Source organism: Impatiens glandulifera, chromosome 3, assembly GCF_907164915.1.
Source record: "Impatiens glandulifera chromosome 3, dImpGla2.1, whole genome shotgun sequence".
Taxonomy (NCBI): Eukaryota; Viridiplantae; Streptophyta; class Magnoliopsida; order Ericales; family Balsaminaceae; genus Impatiens; species Impatiens glandulifera.
Genome location: NC_061864.1, coordinates 9,715,554 through 9,738,982, shown reverse-complemented (window position 1 = coordinate 9,738,982; position 23,429 = coordinate 9,715,554). Strand labels below are relative to the sequence as shown.

At 32.4% G+C, this 23,429-nt stretch overlaps 5 protein-coding genes across 5 annotated transcripts; 1 reads left to right on the top strand and 4 right to left on the bottom strand.

Annotated features, from left to right (window-relative positions):
• Window positions 1-269: 269 nt before the first annotated feature.
• Window positions 270-2,001, bottom strand: LOC124931068 (nudix hydrolase 23, chloroplastic). The gene is made up of 7 exons (XM_047471456.1): window positions 1,605-2,001; window positions 1,334-1,465; window positions 1,174-1,250; window positions 973-1,108; window positions 751-891; window positions 598-656; window positions 270-503 (listed from the first exon to the last, which is right to left on the bottom strand). The coding sequence occupies exons 1-7, from the start codon at window positions 1,890-1,892 to the stop codon at window positions 443-445; spliced, it is 894 nt and encodes a 297-aa protein (XP_047327412.1). The 5' UTR covers window positions 1,893-2,001; the 3' UTR covers window positions 270-442.
• A 907-nt stretch (window positions 2,002-2,908) lies between these two features.
• LOC124931333 lies at window positions 2,909-5,651 on the bottom strand. The gene is made up of 7 exons (XM_047471773.1): window positions 5,402-5,651; window positions 5,106-5,135; window positions 4,392-4,484; window positions 4,103-4,238; window positions 3,544-3,853; window positions 3,401-3,455; window positions 2,909-3,308 (listed from the first exon to the last, which is right to left on the bottom strand). The coding sequence occupies exons 1-7, from the start codon at window positions 5,519-5,521 to the stop codon at window positions 3,234-3,236; spliced, it is 819 nt and encodes a 272-aa protein (XP_047327729.1). The 5' UTR covers window positions 5,522-5,651; the 3' UTR covers window positions 2,909-3,233.
• Window positions 5,652-6,384: 733 nt separating this feature from the next.
• Window positions 6,385-7,254, bottom strand: LOC124932756. The gene is made up of 2 exons (XM_047473433.1): window positions 6,796-7,254; window positions 6,385-6,718 (listed from the first exon to the last, which is right to left on the bottom strand). The coding sequence occupies exons 1-2, from the start codon at window positions 7,129-7,131 to the stop codon at window positions 6,629-6,631; spliced, it is 426 nt and encodes a 141-aa protein (XP_047329389.1). The 5' UTR covers window positions 7,132-7,254; the 3' UTR covers window positions 6,385-6,628.
• Window positions 7,255-13,173: 5,919 nt separating this feature from the next.
• LOC124931025 (probable plastid-lipid-associated protein 13, chloroplastic) lies at window positions 13,174-14,860 on the top strand. Its single transcript, XM_047471412.1, has 7 exons — window positions 13,174-13,462; window positions 13,562-13,683; window positions 13,767-13,850; window positions 13,932-14,028; window positions 14,114-14,330; window positions 14,416-14,468; window positions 14,576-14,860. Exons 1-7 carry the CDS (start codon window positions 13,250-13,252, stop codon window positions 14,669-14,671), a joined length of 882 nt encoding a protein of 293 aa, XP_047327368.1. The 5' UTR covers window positions 13,174-13,249; the 3' UTR covers window positions 14,672-14,860.
• A 7,252-nt stretch (window positions 14,861-22,112) lies between these two features.
• LOC124929673 (VQ motif-containing protein 25) lies at window positions 22,113-22,715 on the bottom strand. Its single transcript, XM_047470074.1, has one exon. It carries the CDS (start codon window positions 22,713-22,715, stop codon window positions 22,113-22,115), a length of 603 nt encoding a protein of 200 aa, XP_047326030.1.
• Between the last annotated feature and the right edge of the window lie 714 nt (window positions 22,716-23,429).

Here is a 23,429-nt window from a genome sequence, read left to right as displayed (position 1 = left end):
TTTAGCCCCTGTGCAATTTCAGTGTTACAATCATACTGCTGGAAGAACACAAACCTAGATTATTGGTGGTTTTTAATATAGATCTAAATTCAGATCCACTGTTGTTTGGTTAACTTTTGTTTCCGGTTTTGGGTTGTGTTTGATCGATTTATGGATAAGTCTTTTACCGATTTACTTAAACGATGTTGAATTGAAAAAAGAATGAAAAAAAAGGTGACAATCTTCCTTGCATATATATTTCTTTTCATAAATTCTGAAGCACCCATAGGAAGAAGAAAGGAGACTTTAGGATCAACAAGACACCTCTCTAGATTCAGAGATTTGAACAAATGTTAGACTTTAACAAGTTTTTACACCTTTTGAAATAATGGAAAAATTGGTACCAAAATGTTGAGAGCTCAAAACAGACAATTTCTTTCACTTGGAAAATCAATCAACCTGCTTACGACTGCAAATGATGATCAAGTGTGTAGGCACGAATGTCAGAAGGGCTTGTTCCTGGCCTGTATTATTATCATACAAAGAAGAGATTGATGAATCGCTAGCAGTACTACCAATTAACTCCGGTTTACAAACAGAAATTTGAATCCAACTTACCTTTTGTTAATGGTACCATAATGAAATTTGAATCTTCCAACTTTTTTATCTTCAACATACTGCACAGGCAAAAGGAGGAACAAGAAACAAATTGAATTTGAAATCCAAGCTGCTGATTCATTCATAAACGAGATAAACAGTTTCCATTCTTACCAGTTTCAGTGTAACCAACATTGATGAAAATGCCAAAGAATCAAATGGTATTTCGTCAAGTGGAAAAAGTCGACAATCAGATGATTCTGGTCCTGGTGAGAAATGGGGACTCTTCAACTTCGCTAAGAAAATTACATATGTCTGCCCAAACCAATTTTGCATGAGAATTCTCTACGAGGAAAACAGACTATAAAGGTCTCTCACTCACTCTCAGTCTCTTACTTGGCCGATAAGGGGAATGTCTAGTTGAGCAAACGGTGACAAAACCTCCACTTCAGCACCTGCTTCTTCCCAAGTTTCTCTAATTGCACCTTCTGCAGCAGACTCTCCAATCTCCATGTAACCAGCCGGGAGTGTCCTAAGTGAGAAAAATGTCATTTTTATTACATAATATCATCAAGAATATAAGTGTACATAACATACCAAAGACCATGTGACGGTTGAATGTTTCTTTTGCAGAGCAAAATTTGGTTGTCCTGTTCAATCAGACAGCCCACGACCTGAAAGTGCATGTTTAAAAAATCATTGTAAAGAACATTCAGACAGTTACCCATAAAAGGACTGGCAGAAGTGAAAGCTATACCATCTTCGGATTCTCATAGGTAATATACCCACACAATGTGCAGATAGCTCTGGTTTTCTCTTCCCCATCGGGAATCTCATGCTTTGTTGAGCCACCACACAGCTGACAGAAATTTATATTACGATTGTTTCCCTGTATATAACATCCAATTTCATGCCAAATCAATACGAAGCAATCTACAAATTAATTACAAAGGGTTGACCTTTGAAGGGTGTTTGTCTAACAATTAACAACCCAGTTCTGGATTGAGGAATTAGACGATCTTACTTACAGTTGACTTAAACGCGGCGGCGGCGGCGGCAGATGAAGAAGAAGTTCCATCTGGGTTGGAGTCGGAATGAGGTAGAGACATCCGGGGTGATCTGAAGGAACGTCCTCTTTGAAGTGAAAAGGGTGGAATGGAAATGGTAGCCGACCTTCTTCTTCTTCTAGGAGGAGAGGAGGAGGATTGTATGATTGAAACTGAGAAGAAAGAAGCCCCGCAATTCGCCGAAGAGGGTTTAAACCGATGAGTGACTAAACCAGAAGTTTGACCGAGGATCTGTATAGCCTTGAGCATTGTAGTTTATCATCCAACATCTAATCAACAGAAATCGGGTCCAGATCAAACACCAGAACCAGACATTCACCAACCCAAGATTGAGATTTCAGACTCTAATCTAAATCTATCCCCCAACTTATTCATTTACCCTTCCTGTATATTTTCAATAATTTTTTTATATTTAATAATATTAAAACAACTTTTTTCTTTAATAAAAAAATGTTAAAACACAAATCAAACAAGATTTTAAAGCTTGTCTTTATTTTAAATAATCTATTTTAGACAACATGAGTTACTTTCAAATTAATGTTTTTGATATTTAATATTTTAGTTTTTATTTGTAATTTAATTGATGAAGAATGAGAAGAAGCATGTTTAGGTGTTTATGTATATGTTTCTTTTTTGGGATGATTGCCTACCCTATCTTGGAAAGTGAACTTATCATTTCATTTACATAATTAAGTGTTTATTTAAATTTAAATAATTTGTGTTATTTAAAATTACTTAATTATTTTTTTATATCTAATAAATTATAATGATAACTCAATAATATATATTACAAATAAATTTTGACATATTTTTATAAAAGTAAAATAGTTTTTTTTAAGTACCTTTTTACATTATTTTCATACTTAAAATTGGATAACCTCTTATGAGTAAGAATGAAGGGAAGAATTATACTCAATTTGTGATTATCTATAAGCTCTTAAGAGTAAAAATGGCTTAATTGCAGGAATATACTCAATGAATTAATCTCACAATCTTATTATTATATTATACTCTATGTCTTAATGACAATCGATATCCAAAGTCATTTCGAGGAGATGCTATTTATAACAACAAGATGATTTTGTTGTCAATTCGCATTTCAGGCAAAAGCTATTCCTTTTAAGACATGTAATCAAATAGGCTAATGAGAATGCTGGAGACAATTGACCTTAATAGTGGACCACATTAGTCTATTTTGTTTCCATTTTAATCAACAAACAAAGAGACACATAACAACTATGTTACTGTTATTGTCACAATTAATCTTTACAAAACCAAATTCTCGATGTTATTCGCTGAACAAAGAACAAAGAGTTGGTTACATCTATCCAAGCCTTTATAGCAGTCTTAAGTCTGCAATGATATATGTCAATCTTCTCTATAAATGCTAAATGAATAAAATTACAATATCTTGAAAAGTAAAAAAAAAAATGAAAAAATGGGCTTTTGTAATTCCCATTGTACAATGATCAATGAAGAAGCTAAACTGATGAATCAAAGGAAAATCAGTTACCCCAGCTATTCTAATATCAATACTAAAATAACTTATTAGGTCAAATTGAGAAGTGCTTGAGCACTCTGTCAAGATCTTCAGTTAACGGCCATCCTATCGCACAGTGATTGGTATGCTGCACTGCAGGTCTTGAACTTTTCCTCAGCAATAGCCTTCCAGATAATATAATCAAATTATGAAATGATATGCGATGTTTATTAATGTTTTAACAAATTATAATGGAAGGACAAGTGGAAAAATGTACCTTGGAAGAGCCATGATGACGATCTGGATGCCACTTTAGTGCACATGTTCGATACCTGAAAAAAAAAGGTTAAAGAAAAAGACACAATATGTTAATAGAAGAAAGATATGACTTTATCTGAAAAGGTTGATTGAGAAACTTACGCATTTTTAACATCTTCTAGCGTCAATGGACCTGAAATACTCAATCCAAGAGCATTTCTATCTGAAGCCAATTTTAAGTAAGCATTATTAGACTCGTACTCAGACTCTGCTGATGACTCATAATCCTCTTCATCTTCATCCCGATGTTTCCAATTCCATGAAGTCCTATAACTATTTGAGTAACTGCTGGATGAGCTTCCCCGAGGTGGAAATTCATCATGAACAAACCAGCAGAAACCCTTATTCCCACCAAATGCAGAGCGGAAAATCGTCTCAATGTCGCTTTCATCCTCACAGAAATTGAAATCTCCTGCCAATTTGATAAAATTATAAACATTTAAATCAGCATTTAACAACATCATTGCTTTCTTTTATAAAATTTAGAAACTGAACTTAGTCTAACACAGATTCAGAATTGTATTGGCAGTTTCTCATCAGGATCCAAATATAGAAACAAAAGTGTTTTCAAATAGACCTATTAAGATATGTTGCTAGCTGATGCAAACTCATAATGTCATAAATCAAATAAGGAATCATAAAGAATAAAAAACAAACATACTTCTGGCTGAAAAATGTTGTCCTTTGGTGTGGTTGGAACTTCGTCTGGCACCCCCCTTACCACCATTAAATTCATTTCTAAACCATGAGCTCTCTTGACCAAGAGATGTGTCATCATCATTGCCATCCTTCCAATTCTGTCAAAACAGAGTAAATCACCAGATAAATATGTGTTTAGTACTACTACTAACTAATTTTGTGAAGCTTCACCAAGGAACAATGAAGGATTCATTCATGTTATAAATACCCATTTGCAACTTCATTAAGATTTTAATAAAAAAAATTAGAACCTGGAAGATGTGCTCTGCAAAAGCGCTGGCATTCCGCAGCAATGATTGTTTTGCATGTAGCTTTCTGAACCTCTTGGCATAGTAGTTGCGTCTCTACAAATAGTTTGAAGCAAAGCAATTCAATTGTTGGGCTTAAACAATATGCCTTTACCCAAATAATATTAATAATTACATAAATACATCTGTTTTCTCAATGCCTATTTCCATTTCTAAAGCAATTTTCAAGCATATGTAGACATGTCTTTGCTTCTTAGAGAACTATATTTTCACCATTGAAGATACCTCAATCAATATATTCTCCATAGAAAAAGAGTTATGTCTCCCCTATGAGACTCATGACAATCCCACATATCAAATGGTCCTTTTCTATACAGGCTACAGATACCCTACAAGTGCCACATGGCATACTAATCTAATTCCTTACTTGGCTAATGCTAAGATACTAGTCATTAGTAGCCAAAGTTACAAAACTGATCAACTTCAATTCAGGTTCTGTAATGGTTTGAGTTCAGAAATATGATTCTTAATTCATATTTACAATATCTGCAGCTTTCTGTCAAAGATGGAAGATAGATGATGATTCGAATAGTGCAGACAAGATTGCAATTTGCACCACTTAGTTCATTAAGAAGTTCACTTTTTCATCCCCAGATAGTCATATCATATATCACAAATTTGCCAAGGGGAAATCTCATTTGTATAGAAAGATTGTACCTTGGATGTTTCTCTATCAGCACTTCCACCCTACAAAACGGCATAATTGAATCAGTTAATTCAGAACACAACGTAACAGCATCCTAACCTATATATATTATTACCAGAACTATGCGAAAATGGAAAATGGAGATGTTACAGGTTACATCCCTTTAAAGACCCATCCGAAGGAGGTGTTTATCACTCAAATTACAAAATCGAACCCATAAACGACAGGCAATGAATAAAAATCCACAAAGAAAATAGTTATATAGATAGAAGGGGGAAATTGGAATAAGAAATGGAGAGCGACTTACAGACTCCCAATAGGTGCGTCTTTTGCGATCCACGACGGGTGTTGAATGGAAAAGGGCCGCCCTTGCGTGAAAGATGTTGGCCTGGGAACCTAACAAAGCTGCCTTCGAAGCCCCGTTCATCGTTTCTTTAGATGCCCACAGCGAGAAGAGAGAAAGCGGGATTCTTTGGTTACCAAAAACTAAACCGGCAAAACCTCAAGGAGGAGTCCATTAATTTTCTGCCATTAGAGAGAGAAAGAGAGAGTCAACTCAGGAAAAAACACCGAGTCCCTGTTCTTAGAGGATGGTATATTATGGGCCGAATCAAGATTCATGGGCCAACAACACAGCCCATGTCCAAATCACCGAAAGATCAAACATTTATTCTGCTGGTTAATTGATCGCTTGATGTTTTGTTTCTTTCCTGTTCAATTCAATCTTATGTTTTTTCATGTTTGAAAAAAAAAGGTTTTCAATTGAAATCTTACTATAATCGAATCGAAATGTATCGTCATTGGCATTAATATTTTGCTACTATATTATAAAGACAGTGTTTTTTGGTTTCTTGTTGTGGTCATTTTATAATTCATTCTCTTTCATTAGCTGCTTCCATTTATGAAATAATCTTGACTACATCCCAAGTTGGGCAATTCTCATCAAATCTGAAAGCTTATGTGGTAATTCCCTACCAGTAATGGGTTTTATATATACTTAATTGTAGGACCAACAAATCCCACATAACATGTGCTGTTTTGTCATTCATTGAACACTACCATTACACCAAGATTTAAAGATCACCCTCATTGTTCTTACTACCATGGAGTATTTCAATCATACCAAAACATGGAAACAAACAATAGGACACTCACCTCCTCCTATATATTTCTTTCTATTACATCTTGATCAACAAACTCTTTTAAACGAATTGGTGAGTATATAAGTTATAGATAACTGTATTCATTAATCAGAACAAAGTATCTTACTATAGCTGTGCAACTTCAATTCAACTTAAGCAAAAAAAAAAACTTGAATTCAACAAATAATCAAATGGTGTGAAGGGAAAAACAGCACACTATTGGAAAGGAAACTATTGAAATTGAGATGGGTAATAATTAATTAACTTCCATCAGATAACTGTTCATTGATGTTTTCAAATCAAACCCCATTAATAGAAGGCTAACAATTTGATTAATTGATAAAGGAATGCTTGTACTAGCATATATAGAGGGTTCTTCTTGACCAATCTTTTCAGGTAGCATCATTAATCAAACGCTTGTGCCTGTTGTAGTGTTTATCCATCAAGATCTTTGTAGCTCCGTCAATGGTTTTGCACCATGTCTGTAAAATCACAAAACTTTAATGATTGACCCCAACAATTATAACACAAACATTAACAGGTGGAAGTAGTTAGTTACCTTCTCAATGGCCTTGAAGATGGACTTGTTCTTGAAATCCCTTGCCCTTAGACGAGATCTGGAAAACCGGATCAGTGCGGATGAAGAAGACTTTCGAGGCCAGACTGAAGCAGGAGGGATAAGGGATTTTTTGTCTCCCAAACTTGATCGGCGATTTGAAGGGCTGTCACACTGATCTGATCGGGTTCTTTTCCAACATTGTTGTTTCCACAGCCTCAACTCCTTCTTAGCCAAGACTCTGTCTTTCGATTCTGAACCCACTTCAGCAAATTTCTTCAACAGTTCATCTGATGATGTTTTTGTTATGTGTTGAACCCTAGTAGCTGGAACGTCCATATTAGAAACAACAGATTTATGAGAAAGAGAAAGGGGCAAAATCCGTGATCTTGATCAATTACAAGCGCGCGGTCGGATTTTATGAAAATTGAACAGGCCGTTGGTGGGGAAGTGAATGATTGATTATTAGAAAAATAGTATTTTTATAATAAGCTACAAGAACACCAGCTGCAAACATATGTTGATGGAGAAATATAGCCGTTGCAAAAGACAGCTCCACTGAACAAAACCACGTTACTGTCTGAACTCATTTTTTGTAAAATTATTAATGATGGATCAAGTCAAACCAAATTAAGTTAATGATAAGTTATTTACCCATTTAAATTATTTTATTTTTAAGCATTTTTATAAAAATATTATTTTATTTCCAAAGATTTTTTTTTTGGAAGGCTAACAGTCAATTCATAACGTGAGCAAATATAATAGATAAAATAATGATAATAATAACCCTAAGAGTTTGTGTAATATATTATTTATCATTTAAAAGTTTAAATTATATAAATTTTACATTTAACATATTTAATATATTAAAAAAAATTAATAACTTAAAATATATATAACACACTTACCATATCATAACCAATATAAAATTAATATTTTATAAGTAAATTTAGTCTAGAATTTGATTTTATGTTTTTTGTTATTTATTTTGTTAATCTACATTTAAACTATTAAGGGGATTGAAATAACATTTTGTTTTTATTGACAATGCAACTGGATTATTCAAATTTGTTATTGGTATTTTGGTGATTAGGGTATGGATTATGTTAAAGATTATATATATTAACATCCTTGTTATTGGTTATTATTCATTATTTTTTTTACCTTAAAGGTTCTGGGTTAAAGCCCGTCATGCGTCAAGTTCGGTGTTTTGTTAAATAGTTAGGTGTGTTTGCATCGCGCGTCAAATTATGTGTTTTTTTAAATAGTTAAGTAGGTTCTTGGTTAAAGCCCGTCATGCGTCAAGTTCGGTGTTTTGTTAAATAGTTATGTGTGTTTGCTTCGCGCGTCAAAATATGTGCTTGGTTAAATGGTTAAATGACTTTACGAATATACTTTGTCCTATTTTTTATTATTATTCGACTTTACACCTACCTTAAATCTCATATCTATATATATCTAATAATGCTTAAGAAATAAAATGTAGGGTGATATTCACGCTCTCATCAAATATTACATAGACTTATTATATTTTATAACTGTTTCTCTCTCTTGTCATAATTACCTATTCATAATTACTAATTTATCTCTCATACCATAATTATTAATTTATCTTTTCTAATTAATTTTTATTTATTTTACTAATTTTTCTTTCCTAATTATACATATTATTTTTCTTCATTAATTTTATATAAATTTATATTTAATTATATATATATATATATTTATAATATATAATAAAATTTAAATAATTTATTAAACTTAAAATAAAATTACAAATTTTACTTTTATATTCATTTCTCTCTCATATTCATAATATACCTTCCTAATTAATTTCCTTTTTGTAACACTAATAATTTATTTATTTTTTATTTTTTCCCCTCATTTATACCTTCCTATTATCCTTCTATACATATTTATTATTTATATACTTAATTAATTAATTTTCTTTTATTCACTATATATTTTATCTATTATTAATTAACAAGGATTAAATATTTATACATACATAAAATTTTAAATTCAATTTAAAAAATACAAGTAGTAATGGTTAGAATGTTCACATATTTATTATTTATATAATTAATTAATTAATTTTCTTTTATTATTTATATATTTTATCTATTATTAATTAACAAGGATTAAATATTTATACATACATAAAATTTTAAATTAAATTCAAAAAACACAAGTGGTCTAATGGTTAAAGTGTTCACATTTCATATTAGAGACCAGAGTTCGAGTCTCAATTTACACGAATTTATAAATGATTGTGCATGTGGGTATGAGTGGGTGAATTTATGGTCGATGTGGATGGCATGTGTGAGTCCCTACGTAGTGGGTATGAGTGGGTGAATTTGTGGTCGATGTGGATGGCATGTGTGAGTCCCTACGTAAATGCGTATGTGAATTTGTGATCAATGGGGAAGGCCAAAAGTAAGGGTAAGATGGGCCAAAAGTAAGGGTAAGATGGCATGTGTGAGTCCCTACGTAAATGCGTATGTGAATTTGTGATTGATGGGGAAGACTAAAAGTAAGGGTAAGATGGCATGTTTGAGTCCCTACATAAACAAAGATAATATATATAATAGGAAAAAAGCTCACTTAGACGTATGTACTAGTACAACTAGCTCACTTAGACGTATGTACTAATAAAAGATCATTTAAACATATGAACTATCAAAAATTGGCTCATTTAGCCTCTTTTAGTAACCATGATTAACTTTTATTTTTAAATTTATATATTTATTAATTAAATATTAATATATTTTCTCTCTCATTCCTTTTCATTTATTACTAATAAATGAACTCTCTATTTTTTTTTTATCTTTTTTATTATTTATATATGAGCATTTATTATTGATTATTTTAATTTTATTTTATATATATATATATATATAAGTATTCATCATTAATTATTTTAACTTTATATTTTTTTCTTCTTTCTTATATTTTTTTCTTATATTCACATAAATTATTAATTATTTTAAAATTGTTTGGTCCCAATGATTGAATATAACAATGAAAATCATTTTAACAATGAAAATCCTTTCAACAATAAAAATTCTTCAACACAAAAATAAATTAATTAAGAATTAAAAATTGAATAAACCCAAAAAAATAATAATCAAATATTAGACAAAACAATGCACCTACTACTATAAGTCGTGAATAAAAATTAAATAAAAAATTATTAATTTCATTTTTGTTTATATTAAATTAAATAAGAAAAAATCATTAAAAAAATATTCCAGTAAAACATAAAATTTATAAATAAATTATTAAATATTTTTAAAAAATGAGAATTTAAACAAAATGAGAAATAAAAACTAATAAAAAAAAAGGAAGATAACATATAAAAGAGAAATTAATATTAAAATAATAAAATAAATTAAAAATAAAATAAATTACCTAGTTTAACTAAATGTTTATATAAAAATAATAAAAAAGATAAAAAAAAATAGAGAGTTCATTCATTAGTAATAAATGAAAAGGAATGAGAGAGAAAATATATTAATATTTAATTAATAAATATATAAATTTAAAAATAAAAGTTAACCATGGTTACTAAAAGAGGCTAAATGAGCCAATTTTTGATAGTACATATGTTTAAATGATCTTTTATTAGTACATACGTCTAAATGAGCTAGTTGTACAAGTACATACGTCTAAGTGAGCTTTTTTCCTATATAATAATGTTTAAAACAAAAAATTTTAGGTGATATTACCAAAATTTTACACATTTTATATGAATTTCTCATCAAATTCTTGCAGTACAATTATCTCTCTTTTCTCCTTAGGAGGTGGGTGTCAACAACGGAAGAAAGACTAGAGAAAAATATTCGATCTTGATTTGAAGAAAAAACGGGAAGCGAATGAATACGAGGATTCGAAATTAAAAGGGGTGAATTTGTGGTCGATGTGGATGGCATGTGTGAGTCCCTACGTAAATGCGTATTTGAATTTGTGATTAATGGGGAAGGCCAAAAATAAGGGTAAGATGGCATGTGTGAGTCCCTACGTAAATGCGTATGTGAATTTTTGATTGATGGGGAAGACCAAAAGTAACGGTACGATGGCATGTTTGAGTCCCTACGTAAACGAAGATAATATATATATAATAATAATGTTTAAAACAAAAAATTTAGGGTGATATTTACCAAAATTTTACACATTTTATATGAATTTCTCATTAAATTTTCGCAGTACAATTATCTCTCTTTTCTCCTTAGGAGGTGGGTGTCGACAACGGAAAAAAGACTAGAGAAAAATATTCGATCTTGATTTGAAGAAAAACAGGAAGCGAATGAATACGAGGATTCGAAATTAAAAGAAAATCGAGAATTTCTCTACCTCCGTGGATTCTGAATTTTTTTTTTTAAAAAATAAAATTAATTAATTTTTTCTTTTTACACATTTTATATGATTTTCTAATCAAATTCTCACGGTTTATCAAATTTTCGCGTTACATTTGTCTCTCCTTTCTCCTTAGGTTTAGGTCTTTCTGAAATTGACACTCCTTTCACTTTAGGTATATGTAGCATGAGAAGAGGAGGAGGGCGACGCCGACGTGATAGAGAAGAGCAACGATGATGCAACGGAGGAGGGCGACGATGACGCAAGAGAGACATAGAGGAAAATATTCGATCTTGATTTAAAAAAATGAAAAGCGAATGAAGACGAAGATTCGAAATCAAGAGGAAGACGAGTATTCTCTGTCTTCGTAGATTTAGAAAAGAAAATAATTTTTATTTTTTTTATTTTTACATATTTTATGTGATTTTTTTATCAAATTCGTCTCTCATTTCTTCTTAGGTCTAGGTATTTCTTAAATTGATCATTTCTCCTTAGGTATAAGTAGCACGAGAAGTGGAGGTGGGCAACGACGACGCGACGAAGGAGGGCGACGACGACGTAAGAGGTGGCGACGGCGACGTAAGAGAGACCTAGAAGAAAAAATTCGATCTTGATTTGAAGAAAAGTGGGAAGCAAAAGAAGACGATGATTTGAAATTAAGAGTAACCAATAATTCTCTTTCTCTAAAGATTTAGTTTTTTTTATTATTAATTTTTTTTTATAACAAAAACCTATGGTTAATTTGGATACTTGGGTCGAATTGTGGGTTTACCCGTTTTTAAATTTAAAACGGTTAAAAATAAAATTAAAAATGCTAGAGGTATGTTTCGAACTTGCAACCTAACAAAACAAGTACAACTCTTTAACCAACTAGGGTACAAAGACTTTATATATTAAATTCAAACACCAAATTTGATAAATGCGGGACGTTTTAATATTAATATAAGTTCAACTTTTTAACTGACCCACCCATAAATTTAAAACGGTTAAAAATAAAATTAAAAATGTTATCCGTAATTTTTTTCACGGTTTTTTATATTATTACTCGTGCAAATGCACGGGCTAAATGCTAGTTTCTTTAAGGAAAACTATAAATAATTGAATAATATTAATATTTTAATTATTTATATATATATATATATAATACAAAATATAATAAATATATATTATATATATATATATATAATACAAAATATATTTAACTCTATATTTTGATATTTTTTAAATAATTGATAAATATTTATTAATTTAATTTATAATATAATTATAAATATATATATTTTTATACAAAATATTATAAAATTGAATTATTTTTTTTAATAAAAATAATAATTAATGATATTGTTTAACCAAAATAAAATTATATATATTTGAAACAAGAGTTTTATGGTGTTAACATATAAAAGATGGTTCAATATTATTTTTAATAGACATTTCACATATATTTATTTAATATTTTGACTTTTAATGTATAATAAACTGTTTTTAAATTTTTTGAGAGGATATAATGAAGCTGAAATAATTATGTACAAAAGAGAAAAAAAATACAAACATATTTTTCTCAAATATTATTTTCGCCAATTTAAGATAGTGTGATAATTCACGTTAATTTTTTTTTAAATTAAATTAATAAAACAAAAAAACTAAATTTTTGAATAAATGACCATATTTGTATTATTTTATTTTAGTTGTATTTTAAAAAAAAATCTATAAAGAAAAATTATAATAAATTTGTGATTAGATAACTTCACAAAATATTAATAAAAATGGAAATGTGAAAGAATATATACACAATATGAAAACGTTAATATAGTATATAGGGTGATTAAATTATTTTAATATTAAAAATTTTGATTTTTTTTATAAATTTGTCCGTTTGCATCGCACGAAAATCATGCTAGTTTAACTAATTGTCTTACAAATTAGAGTACATTCCGAAATAGGTGATTTATTTAATCTCAATTTTACATTTAGATGACCCTATTAAAAGTGAAATCTTTTAGCTTTGGATATCAATTAGGGCTATTTCTCTCTCCCACTACTTTCAGTCATCAATCATCAATTCATCATCTACTCATCTCTCTCTCCTCCCTTCTGTTCTATGGCTTCCTCACTCCTAGGACCCGCTCCCGTTTTTCATAGACTTCGCTCCAATGATTCTCGCATGCCCAATTGTAGTCCTAAACTCTTCTTCTTCACCAATCAGAGACAATTCACTCTTAGAGCAACCGCCCAGCCGAATGTTCAAGGTGCTTCCGTTTCTTATGCCAGGGAAATGGAGCGTCTTTCTGCTAAAGAATCGCTTCTTATTGCGGTAAGTCTTTCGCTTTAACAATACCCAAATCATTAAACAGTGACTACCTCTATTAGCTGCATTCTCCCAGCTTCACAATTTACAAACAATTACTTTCAGTTTAAAGATTCTGGGGGATTTGATGCATTAGCAACCGGAAAGACAACAGATATGCAGAGGATCGATGTTAACGAGAGGATAATAGCTCTTGAGAGGGTCAATCCAACTTTACGTCCAACAACGTAGGTGTTTGTATGCTATGTTTTGTAAGAATTGCAACTTTTAAGATGTTTATTTGCACTTGGAATTTCGTTAAGTTATCCAGATCACCTTTCTTGGAAGGCCGGTGGAATTTCGAGTGGTTTGGTTCTGGTACCCCTGGATTCTTTGCTGCTAAGCTTGTCTTTGAGTGAGTAGATATTTATTTGATAGAGTTGTTGTTCCCCATGCTTGAACCAATTCAAATGAAAAATTGTTCTTAAACTTGCAGGAGATTTCCTTCTACATTAGCTAATATAAAGAAAATGGATGTGTTCTTGAAAGATGGATATGCGAAAATCACAACCACCATGAGAGTGCTCAACTCAGTAAGATACCCATATTGATTGATAAAGCATCAATGAAGAAGACATCTTAAATCTTTTTATTATTTAAACTTTCATGGAAAAACAGATAGATAGCAAATTTGGTATTTCAAGCAAGTTATCAATTGAAGGACCATTGAGGATGAAAGAAGAATATATTGAAGGGCTTTTTGAAACACCCAAGATTGACGAAGCTGCTTTACCTGAACAGCTAAGAGGTGCATTGAACCAGGCAGTGAGTTCAGTGCAACAACTTCCTCTTCCTATCAGAGATGTCATAGCCAGTGGCCTTAAACTTCCCTTGAGTATGCTCATCTATCTTACCTATCAGGATTCTTGATAACTCTCTTGAACAACTTCTAAGTTGATTATACTTACAATGTCTCTTAGGTGGGACTTACCAGAGGCTGTTTTTGATATCTTATCTTGATGAAGAGATTCTGGTGAGTTTTATAATTTTGAAACTTCTAGTTATAATTCTATTTCGCAGCTTTCATTGAGCAGTACTACTGTTTACGCTATGTTTGGCTTAAATGTTGTGTTGTTGCAGATAATAAGAGATACTTCTGGAGTACCCGAAGTTCTAACAAGGTTGGAAGGATCGCCTCCTCCACTGGAAGCTTCGGCCACAGACTATGAAAGTTAACTGTCGTCGGCATTGGACATTTGGGAAGAGTTTGCACCAAACATCTCTTGTTATATTATCTTCTTCTTCTTTATACATGTCAATTGTCCATTTGTCTCTATGGTAATTATAATATGACAGAGTTGATTTCTTTCTAATAAACTTGAGTTCAATCAATTTTTTATTTATAAGAATTAGCTGTTTGATTCAGTTTCTGCAGTAATTATTTATGAACAGGTCAACATAGTCATATTCCAAATCACACCATTTCCTTTTTAGGCATTTAGTTCAAGTTATTGAGTGAGGAATTTTGACTTTGATTGGCCCTCTTTTGTGGTAATGGTCTCTATAGCCATTTAGTTTGAGTCAATCAAGATTTTCATTAGGTAAGTGGAGATATCATAATTCATAAACCCTCTTTTTTTTTTTAAAAAAAAAAAAAAAAACTCATTTATTGTTTAACATTAGTCTGTTCCACATACCAATTCAAATAATTGAGGAGGCTTTATCAAATTACTCATTTTCAGGATATTTTGGCTTATGTCTTGAAGTAGAATTTAAGATTTAGTTTAAATAACTCTCTAAGTTGTTTGGGGTTGCTTGTCTCCACCAATACCAATGATAGCCATTTATGCTTAATTGGGAAATAATTAATTAATTATATTTCTTAATTAGATTATTCTAAAATTGCCTATATATCCTTGTAATAGTTTAATTAACAATCCAAATTAGTCTACTCTTCAAAATCCTACATTATTTAAAGAAAACAAATTGCTTAACTTTGGTATGACAGAGAGCATAGTGGCTCCCCAACCACACATCTCTGACTTGGTTCTGTTATAATGCTCAACTTTTGGAGTTTTTCTGTTTGGTTTAGTACTGTTTATTATCTTACTGCCCTATATTAAACCAAATAATTAATTCCTCATTTATTATTTAAAAACTTTTCGTATTTCTAGCTTTTCATATTCTTAGCTTTTCATAGTCTTAGACTTTTCATTTTCCCATTTCATGTATATATATATGTCTATTGTTTATCAATAACATACACAATATCAATTCTAATCTTCTCTCTATCTTATCTTCTTACTATCTTTCTTCTTGGTATCAGAGCTTCTGATTAATTTCTTTTTCGATCCTAAGTAATGGCTGAGAGTAAAAATATTCCTCTATTAGCTTCTTCTTTCCTCCAGCCTATTTCTGTGAAACTGAATCAACAAAATTTCGTACTCTGGCGATCTCAAGTTATTCCCGTTTTAAAGGGGAATCGTCTTTTTTCTTATGTCAACGGAACTCTTCTTGCCCCGAGCCCAACTCTTGCTCCGGCAGAAGGAACTTCAGAAGCAGTCATGATCGTCAATCCTGCTTTCGAATCATGGGAAGAACAAGATCAACGTATCATAAGTTGGCTTCTCTCCACCCTCACCGAACCTATATTGGCTCAAGTTGTTGGTGATGCTTGTGAAACGTCATTTCGACTATGGACGGCCTTGGAGAAAATGTTTGCAACTCAATCTAGGGCACGGTTAGTTCAGTTACGACTTCTTATTCAAACTCAAAAGAAAGGAACAAAAAGTATGACTGATTATCTGCAATCTGTAAAATCTATTGCCGATTCACTTGCCTCTATCGGCGAAAAAGTCTCTGATTTGGATCTCCTTACCTACGTTCTTAGTGGCCTCGGCCCTGAATATGATTCCCTTGTTGTTGCTGTAACAACACGAGTTGAACTAGTGAGCATTGAAGATCTCACGGGGCTTCTTCTAAATCAAGAACAACGTCTCGAACTCTCTCATTCTAACGTCTCAAATAGATCAGCGAATGTTGTTATTAAAGAAAACAGTCGCGGATGGAACTCGAAAGGGCAATCACGAGGCTTTTCATCTTCTTTCAGAAACCATCAATATTCCTCTTCTAATGGACATGGTGGATCTAACGAACAAAGCATTCTTGGGTCTGGCGTTGATAGGTCAAGCATGATTGGGCTGAAAAATAATAGGTCCAACAATGGTTATAATGGGCCTAGCAAACAGTCCTATAATGGACACAATAATTTTTCTGGGAATCGTCAAAATTTTGAAAATCGTAACGCAGGAAATAATAGACCAAAATGCAATACATGTGATAAAACTGGTCACACTTCCAACAATTGTCGTGCTCATATACAATGTCAATTATGTAACATTTTTGGGCATTCAGTCACCAATTGTCGTCGTCGATTTGATCAGAATTTTATGCCTAGTAATCCTCATACAGCAATGATGGCATCAACAACGGTTATCTCCGACCCCGCTTGGTACGCCGATTCGGGTGCATCAGATCATATTACTTCTGATCTGGAAAACCTTCATACTCATTCTCCTTATCAAGGTAATGAAAAAATAATTGTTGGTAATGGTGAGTCTTTGTCAATTTCTAATATTGGCAACTCCAAGATTAATTCTGTGCCAAAACCACTACATTTACGAAATATTTTGCATGTACCTCACATATCGAAAAATCTTTTGAGCATTGCTCGTTTTACTGCCGATAATAACGTCTTCTTTGAATTTCATCCATCATATTGTTCGGTAAAGGACCGCAATACGAAGATAGAGGTACTTCGGGGCAAACTTAAAGACGGGCTATATTATCTTTCTCCGGCACCTACAAATAAACAAGCTCTTATTGGCACCCGATCATCAGCAACAACATGGCATCATCGTTTGGGGCATCCATCAGCTTCAACCACATCATTTCTTATTTCACGTTTCATGTTACCAATAATTGGAAATAAAAATGTTCCATTTTGTGAAGCTTGTCAGTTAGGGAAAGCACATAAATTGCCTTTCAATGTCTCATCGTCACGAACTAATGCTCCACTTGATTTAATTTATTCTGATGTATGGGGTCCATCTCCGGTTTTTTCAAACTCAGGTTGCCGCTACTTTGTTCATTTTGTTGATGACTTTAGCCGCTTCACATGGGTTTATCCCATCCAAAAGAAATCCGATGTTTTAATTACATTTACGAAATTCAAAGCTTTGGTAGAAAATCAGTTCAACAAGAAGATCAAAATACTTCAAACTGACGGGGGTGGTGAATACCGTAATTTTGGATCCTTAACTGAACTCAATGGAATTCAACATCGTCTTTCTTGTCCATACACAAGCGAACAGAATGGTGTTGTTGAACGGAAAATCCGTCATCTAACTGAGATATATCAAGTATTAATAGCTCAATCATCCATGCCATATGAATATTGGGATGATGCTTGTCTCACTGCTGCTTTTCTCATCAACCGACTTCCTATACCCGTCTTGAGGAATAAGTCTCCATATGAATGTTTGTATAAACGAACACCTGATTATGCATTTATGAAGGTTTTCGGATGTGCATGTTATCCTCTAATGAGACCATACAATCAACACAAAATGGACTTTAAATCCATTCGGTGCACGTTTATTGGCTACAGTCCCGATCATAAAGGATATCGATGTCTACATATTCCTACTGGCCGTATCTACATTTCACGGCATGTTACTTTTGATGAGCAAACATTCCCTTTTTCAACTCTATCAAACCAAACCAATCCTCCATCTGAACCACCATCACCAATATCATTCATAAATATACCTATCCCCACATCTCAAACAACCATCCCATCATCTCCATTACCTACTTCTACTTCTCCCCAAATCACCCTATCTAATTCACCAATTAATGAAACACCATCATCATCTCATTCCTCTTCATATGAACCCTCAACCTCATCTAATTCCTCATCATATGAACCCCCACCATCACCAACCACCAATAATCTACCTTCACTAGACAACTCACCTAACTCACCCATTCATACACGTGGGCTCTCCACCGCCATTCATGCTCCGGAATGCTCTTCTCATCATATGATCACACGTGCTAAAACTCGTGCTCTTCATAATGCAAATCTTGCCACAATCTCCATCTCTCCACCAACATGTTTTTCCGCTGCCAACAAAGATCCCCAATGGCGTTCTGCTATGGCAAATGAGTTTAATGCCCTCATTCAAAACAAGACGTGGACTCTTGTTCCTCAATCCTCTCAGAATATTGTGGGGTGCAAATGGATTTTTAAAGTCAAACAAAAAGCTGATGGTTCCATTGAACGACACAAAGCTCGGTTAGTTGCAAAAGGTTTTCATCAACAAGAAGGCATTGATTATCTAGAGACTTTTAGCCCGGTTGTAAAACATACTACTATCCGGACTATCTTATCTCTTGCTGTCACTCAACAATGGCCAATTCATCAACTTGATGTCAGCAATGCCTTTTTACACGGAACTCTCAAGGAAGAAGTGTTTATGTCTCAACCGCCTGGTTTTATTCATCCTGATTATCCTAACCATGTGTGCAAACTTCACAAAGCCCTCTATGGTCTCAAACAAGCCCCTCGTGAATGGCATACTACTCTGAAAACTGCTCTTCTTTCCCTTGGTTTTCATGAATCCAAAAACGATACATCTTTATTCATTCATCACTCTCCCAATACTACATCATTTTTTCTTGTTTACGTGGATGATATCATCTTTACTAGCAACTCCTCTTCTCACATCTCCTCCATTATCTCTCAACTCAACAATCTTTTTCCCATCAAAGATTTGGGACCACTACACTACTTTCTTGGTTTTGAAGTTCATCGTTCTACCTCTGGTATTTTTCTATCTCAATCCAAATATATTAAAGACATTCTCCTTCGAGCCAATATGAGTGACTCAAAACCTCTTCATACCCCAATATCTTCTGGGTCATCCTTATCTCGACATGATGGTGACATTCTCCCTGATCCATTTCTCTATCGCAGTACTGTTGGAGCTTTACAATATTTAACTAATACTCGACCAGATATTTCATTTGCTGTTAATCGTGCTTGTCAATTTATGCAGTCACCTACTACCACTCATTGGACTGCTGTAAAAAGAATTCTTCGTTATCTTCGTAACACGTCTCATCATGGACTTCTTATTCGTCCATCATCATCAATTGAACTTTCTGCCTTTTCTGACTCTGATTGGGCTGGTTGTCCTGACGACCGGCGTTCTACAACAGGTTATTGCATATTTTTGGGTGATAATATTATCTCGTGGAATTCCAAGAAACAACAGGTTGTTGCTCGATCTAGCACAGAATCTGAATACCGAGCTCTAGCCCATGCCACTGCTGAACTCATTTGGCTTCAATCTCTACTACAAGAACTTCGTGTCTCTCTCATTCAACCTCCCACTCTCTGGTGTGATAATATTGGTGCTGCCTTTCTCACCGCCAATCCTGTCTTCCATGCTCGTACAAAACATATAGAGATTGATTTTCACTTTGTCCGTGAACGTGTTGCTCAAAAATCTCTCACCATCCGGTACATACCTACTGATAATCAAATTGCAGATATACTCACCAAAGGACTTGCGACAAACCGTTTTGCTCTATTACGTGACAAACTCACGGTGTGTGCCACTCCGTTTCGTTTGCGGGAGGATATTAAACCAAATAATTAATTCCTCATTTATTATTTAAAAACTTTTCGTATTTCTAGCTTTTCATATTCTTAGCTTTTCATAGTCTTAGACTTTTCATTTTCCCATTTCATGTATATATATATGTCTATTGTTTATCAATAACATACACAATATCAATTCTAATCTTCTCTCTATCTTATCTTCTTACTATCTTTCTTCAAAATCCTACATTATTTAAAGAAAACAAATTGCTTAACTTTGGTATGACAGAGAGCATAGTGGCTCCCCAACCACACATCTCTGACTTGGTTCTGTTATAATGCTCAACTTTTGGAGTTTTTCTGTTTGGTTTAGTACTGTTTATTATCTTACTGCCCTATAATTCAGAGCTTAAGATTTTTACCATGAAAAATATCACATTCATGGAAACAAGTGAATTAATTATAGATAACAATATTGACAAATAGCCCTTTGAGATAAATTAATTATATCAAGAATATTGACTAAATTTAGACTACCACATAAAGCTTCCTAATTACGTCTAGAGAAGCAGTTGCCCGGAAAGAAGGGTGTGAAAAATGAAAACTTCTTAATAATTAGTCGGCCAATAGAGAAATGAAAGTTGAGATAGAAAAAAAAAAAAAAAAAAAAAACAGAACAAACTCAGATCAACGATCATGTCATCAATCCTAATATATATTATCTTATTCATGGTGGTGTGTTAGATTATATATATATATATATATGAGCTGCCCAAGAAAATGAAGAAAATGATATGTTGCAAAAATCATAAAATTTGGAATATATATATATATCATTGACTTTGGGAATAACTGTCACGTCTTTGCCCACAGATCTTGGAATTCATTTATTTGTTTTGTTAATGGGTTTAGGGTGAAATCAATATCTATATATCTATTATTAATTAATTAATTAGTTTATTATAAGTGGATGACAAGAAGACAAACAAACTATATCTTGTTCGGTTGTGATTTAAAAAAAAATTATATATAATTCAACATTATCTCATTACTCTTTTATACTTAATTTATTAATTAAAATATTAAATATATATATATATATATATATATATTATCCTTAATATTAATACTTTTTATTAATAAACCCTAAGTTCTCCTATAAAGTTTCTCATAGAAAAAGTCTATTAGTCCAACCACAGTGGATAAAAGTTATTTAAATTTTCTATGATCCACTCAGAAAATATTTGAAATGAACTCTCATTGGGTTGTAAGGCAATAACCCAACAAATTCATAAATATCCTAGCTAGTAGGGAGCAAAAGATGAGATGCATGTATATGATTAAATAGATTAATTAAATATTTGTTTATAAGAGATCAAATTTTACATATTAGATTCTTATTTGAAACGTAATAAAAATAAATAAAATTAAGTACCATCATCATTCTTCTTTCTTTAAATCCAATTTCACTAACTCTTTAAAGATTACCTCTCTATGTTAATTTTCTTCAATTCAACCGTTTTAAAGCCAAAATAAACTAATCTTGATTTCTAAGTAATTCATGTTATCAAAATCCATATATATATTTAATTACAAAGCAGATAATAATGAAAAAAGATCAATTATATAAAAATAAAAGAATTAGGAATAATAATAATAATATTTGAATATATATAAACCAATAATAAATGATATCACAAGACAAGAAGACGGCAAAATGAAGAGAATAAATATAATAATAATAATAATGATAATTAGAAGCTAAACTAGTCATCACTGACGTCCATTAACACGATCGATCGAATTATGTTGTTGTTTGTGGCTGATTTAGAATCAATGATCGGTTTATCCATGTCCGGCCGGCCATCATCATCATGATCATCCACATGCATGCATTTAGATCGATCATCCATCCATCCAGTCAAATTACCTAATTATCTAGACAATAATAATAATATATATATATGCAGAAAAAGAAGAAGAAGCAGCAGAAGAAGGTTGAGTGAATTAATGGCTCCGGCCGGCGAGTACGGCGGAGTCCACCTGATCAGAAGAATTAGACGCCGTCTCCGTCGGAAACAGGGGAAAAAACTGATTACAATTGAGTTCTTGCATCAACCCATCTAAATCAGCAAACTGACCCAAATACCCACCACCACCACCACCACCACTATTATTCGATCCATTCATTTTCTGACTCATCATCATCATCATCTCTTGATCATCCGCCATTTCCAATTTACTCACTCTATCTCTATAGTACTCCCATGAAGAAGATAATTCCATTTTCTTCTTCGTCAATTCACCTGTTGCAGCCACCGCCGCTCTTTTTGTGGGAAATGGATTATCTGTTCCTCTACCTTTTCTTTTCACTCCTTTGCTTTCTGAATTAGGCTTTCCAGTCAGCCTTTGAACCAGTTCCCGGAAGTTAGCAACGTCCGTTTTGATTATCTCCGGCGCAAATATATGAATTATGCGAATCTTGGGTTTTACTTTGGTTATAACCAGTTGGGTCGACGTCCGGTGAATACCCAACCCCGCCGCCGCCGCCGGTGAGGTTTTGCAAAGAGATGACATCGGGTTCGTTTGCTTCTCAATCATTCTCTCCATGATCAAGAAATAGAGAGAGAGAGAGAGAAAAAAACAGAGGGTTGGTATATGTTTGTTTTGGGGAAGAAACATGATAGATAGACTATTTAAAGGGATGAAACAGAAAATAAATTAAATTAAATAATTTATTAGTCTATTTAGAAATTTTGTTTTTACCTTCAAAACAGCCCTTGAACTTTAGCTAGAATTGTATATATTAATAAAATGTTAAACTATTGTCTTGAATTAAAAAAAAAAATACAAAAGTTGCTAAAACCCTGTCATATAAAAAATATCAAAAGTTAAGAAAAAATATCAATTGTTTGTTTGAGGGTGACAAATGTCATGGTGTGGGTGTGCACAAAGAAAAATGACAGCATATATTGTGGATGTCGGAAACCAACAAATAGAAAAGAATTAACAAGTTAAATATTAATTAAATCACAATTCATCTAAAATTATAATTAGTGGGAGCAAGCAAATTAACAGGCAATAGCCAGCAATACTATTATTAATATACATGGATGCCTCATCTTATTTATTTCTCAAACTCTATATATATATTATGTAATTTTTGTATACTATATTAATTAATATCGATCATTCATGCCCCCACATCAGATCCAATTAATTAATTCTAACATAAATTAATTATCCTCCAATACATATATGTGTTATTATATCATGAGATTCTATGTTTAGATTTAGACTCACTATCCATATATTATTATACCT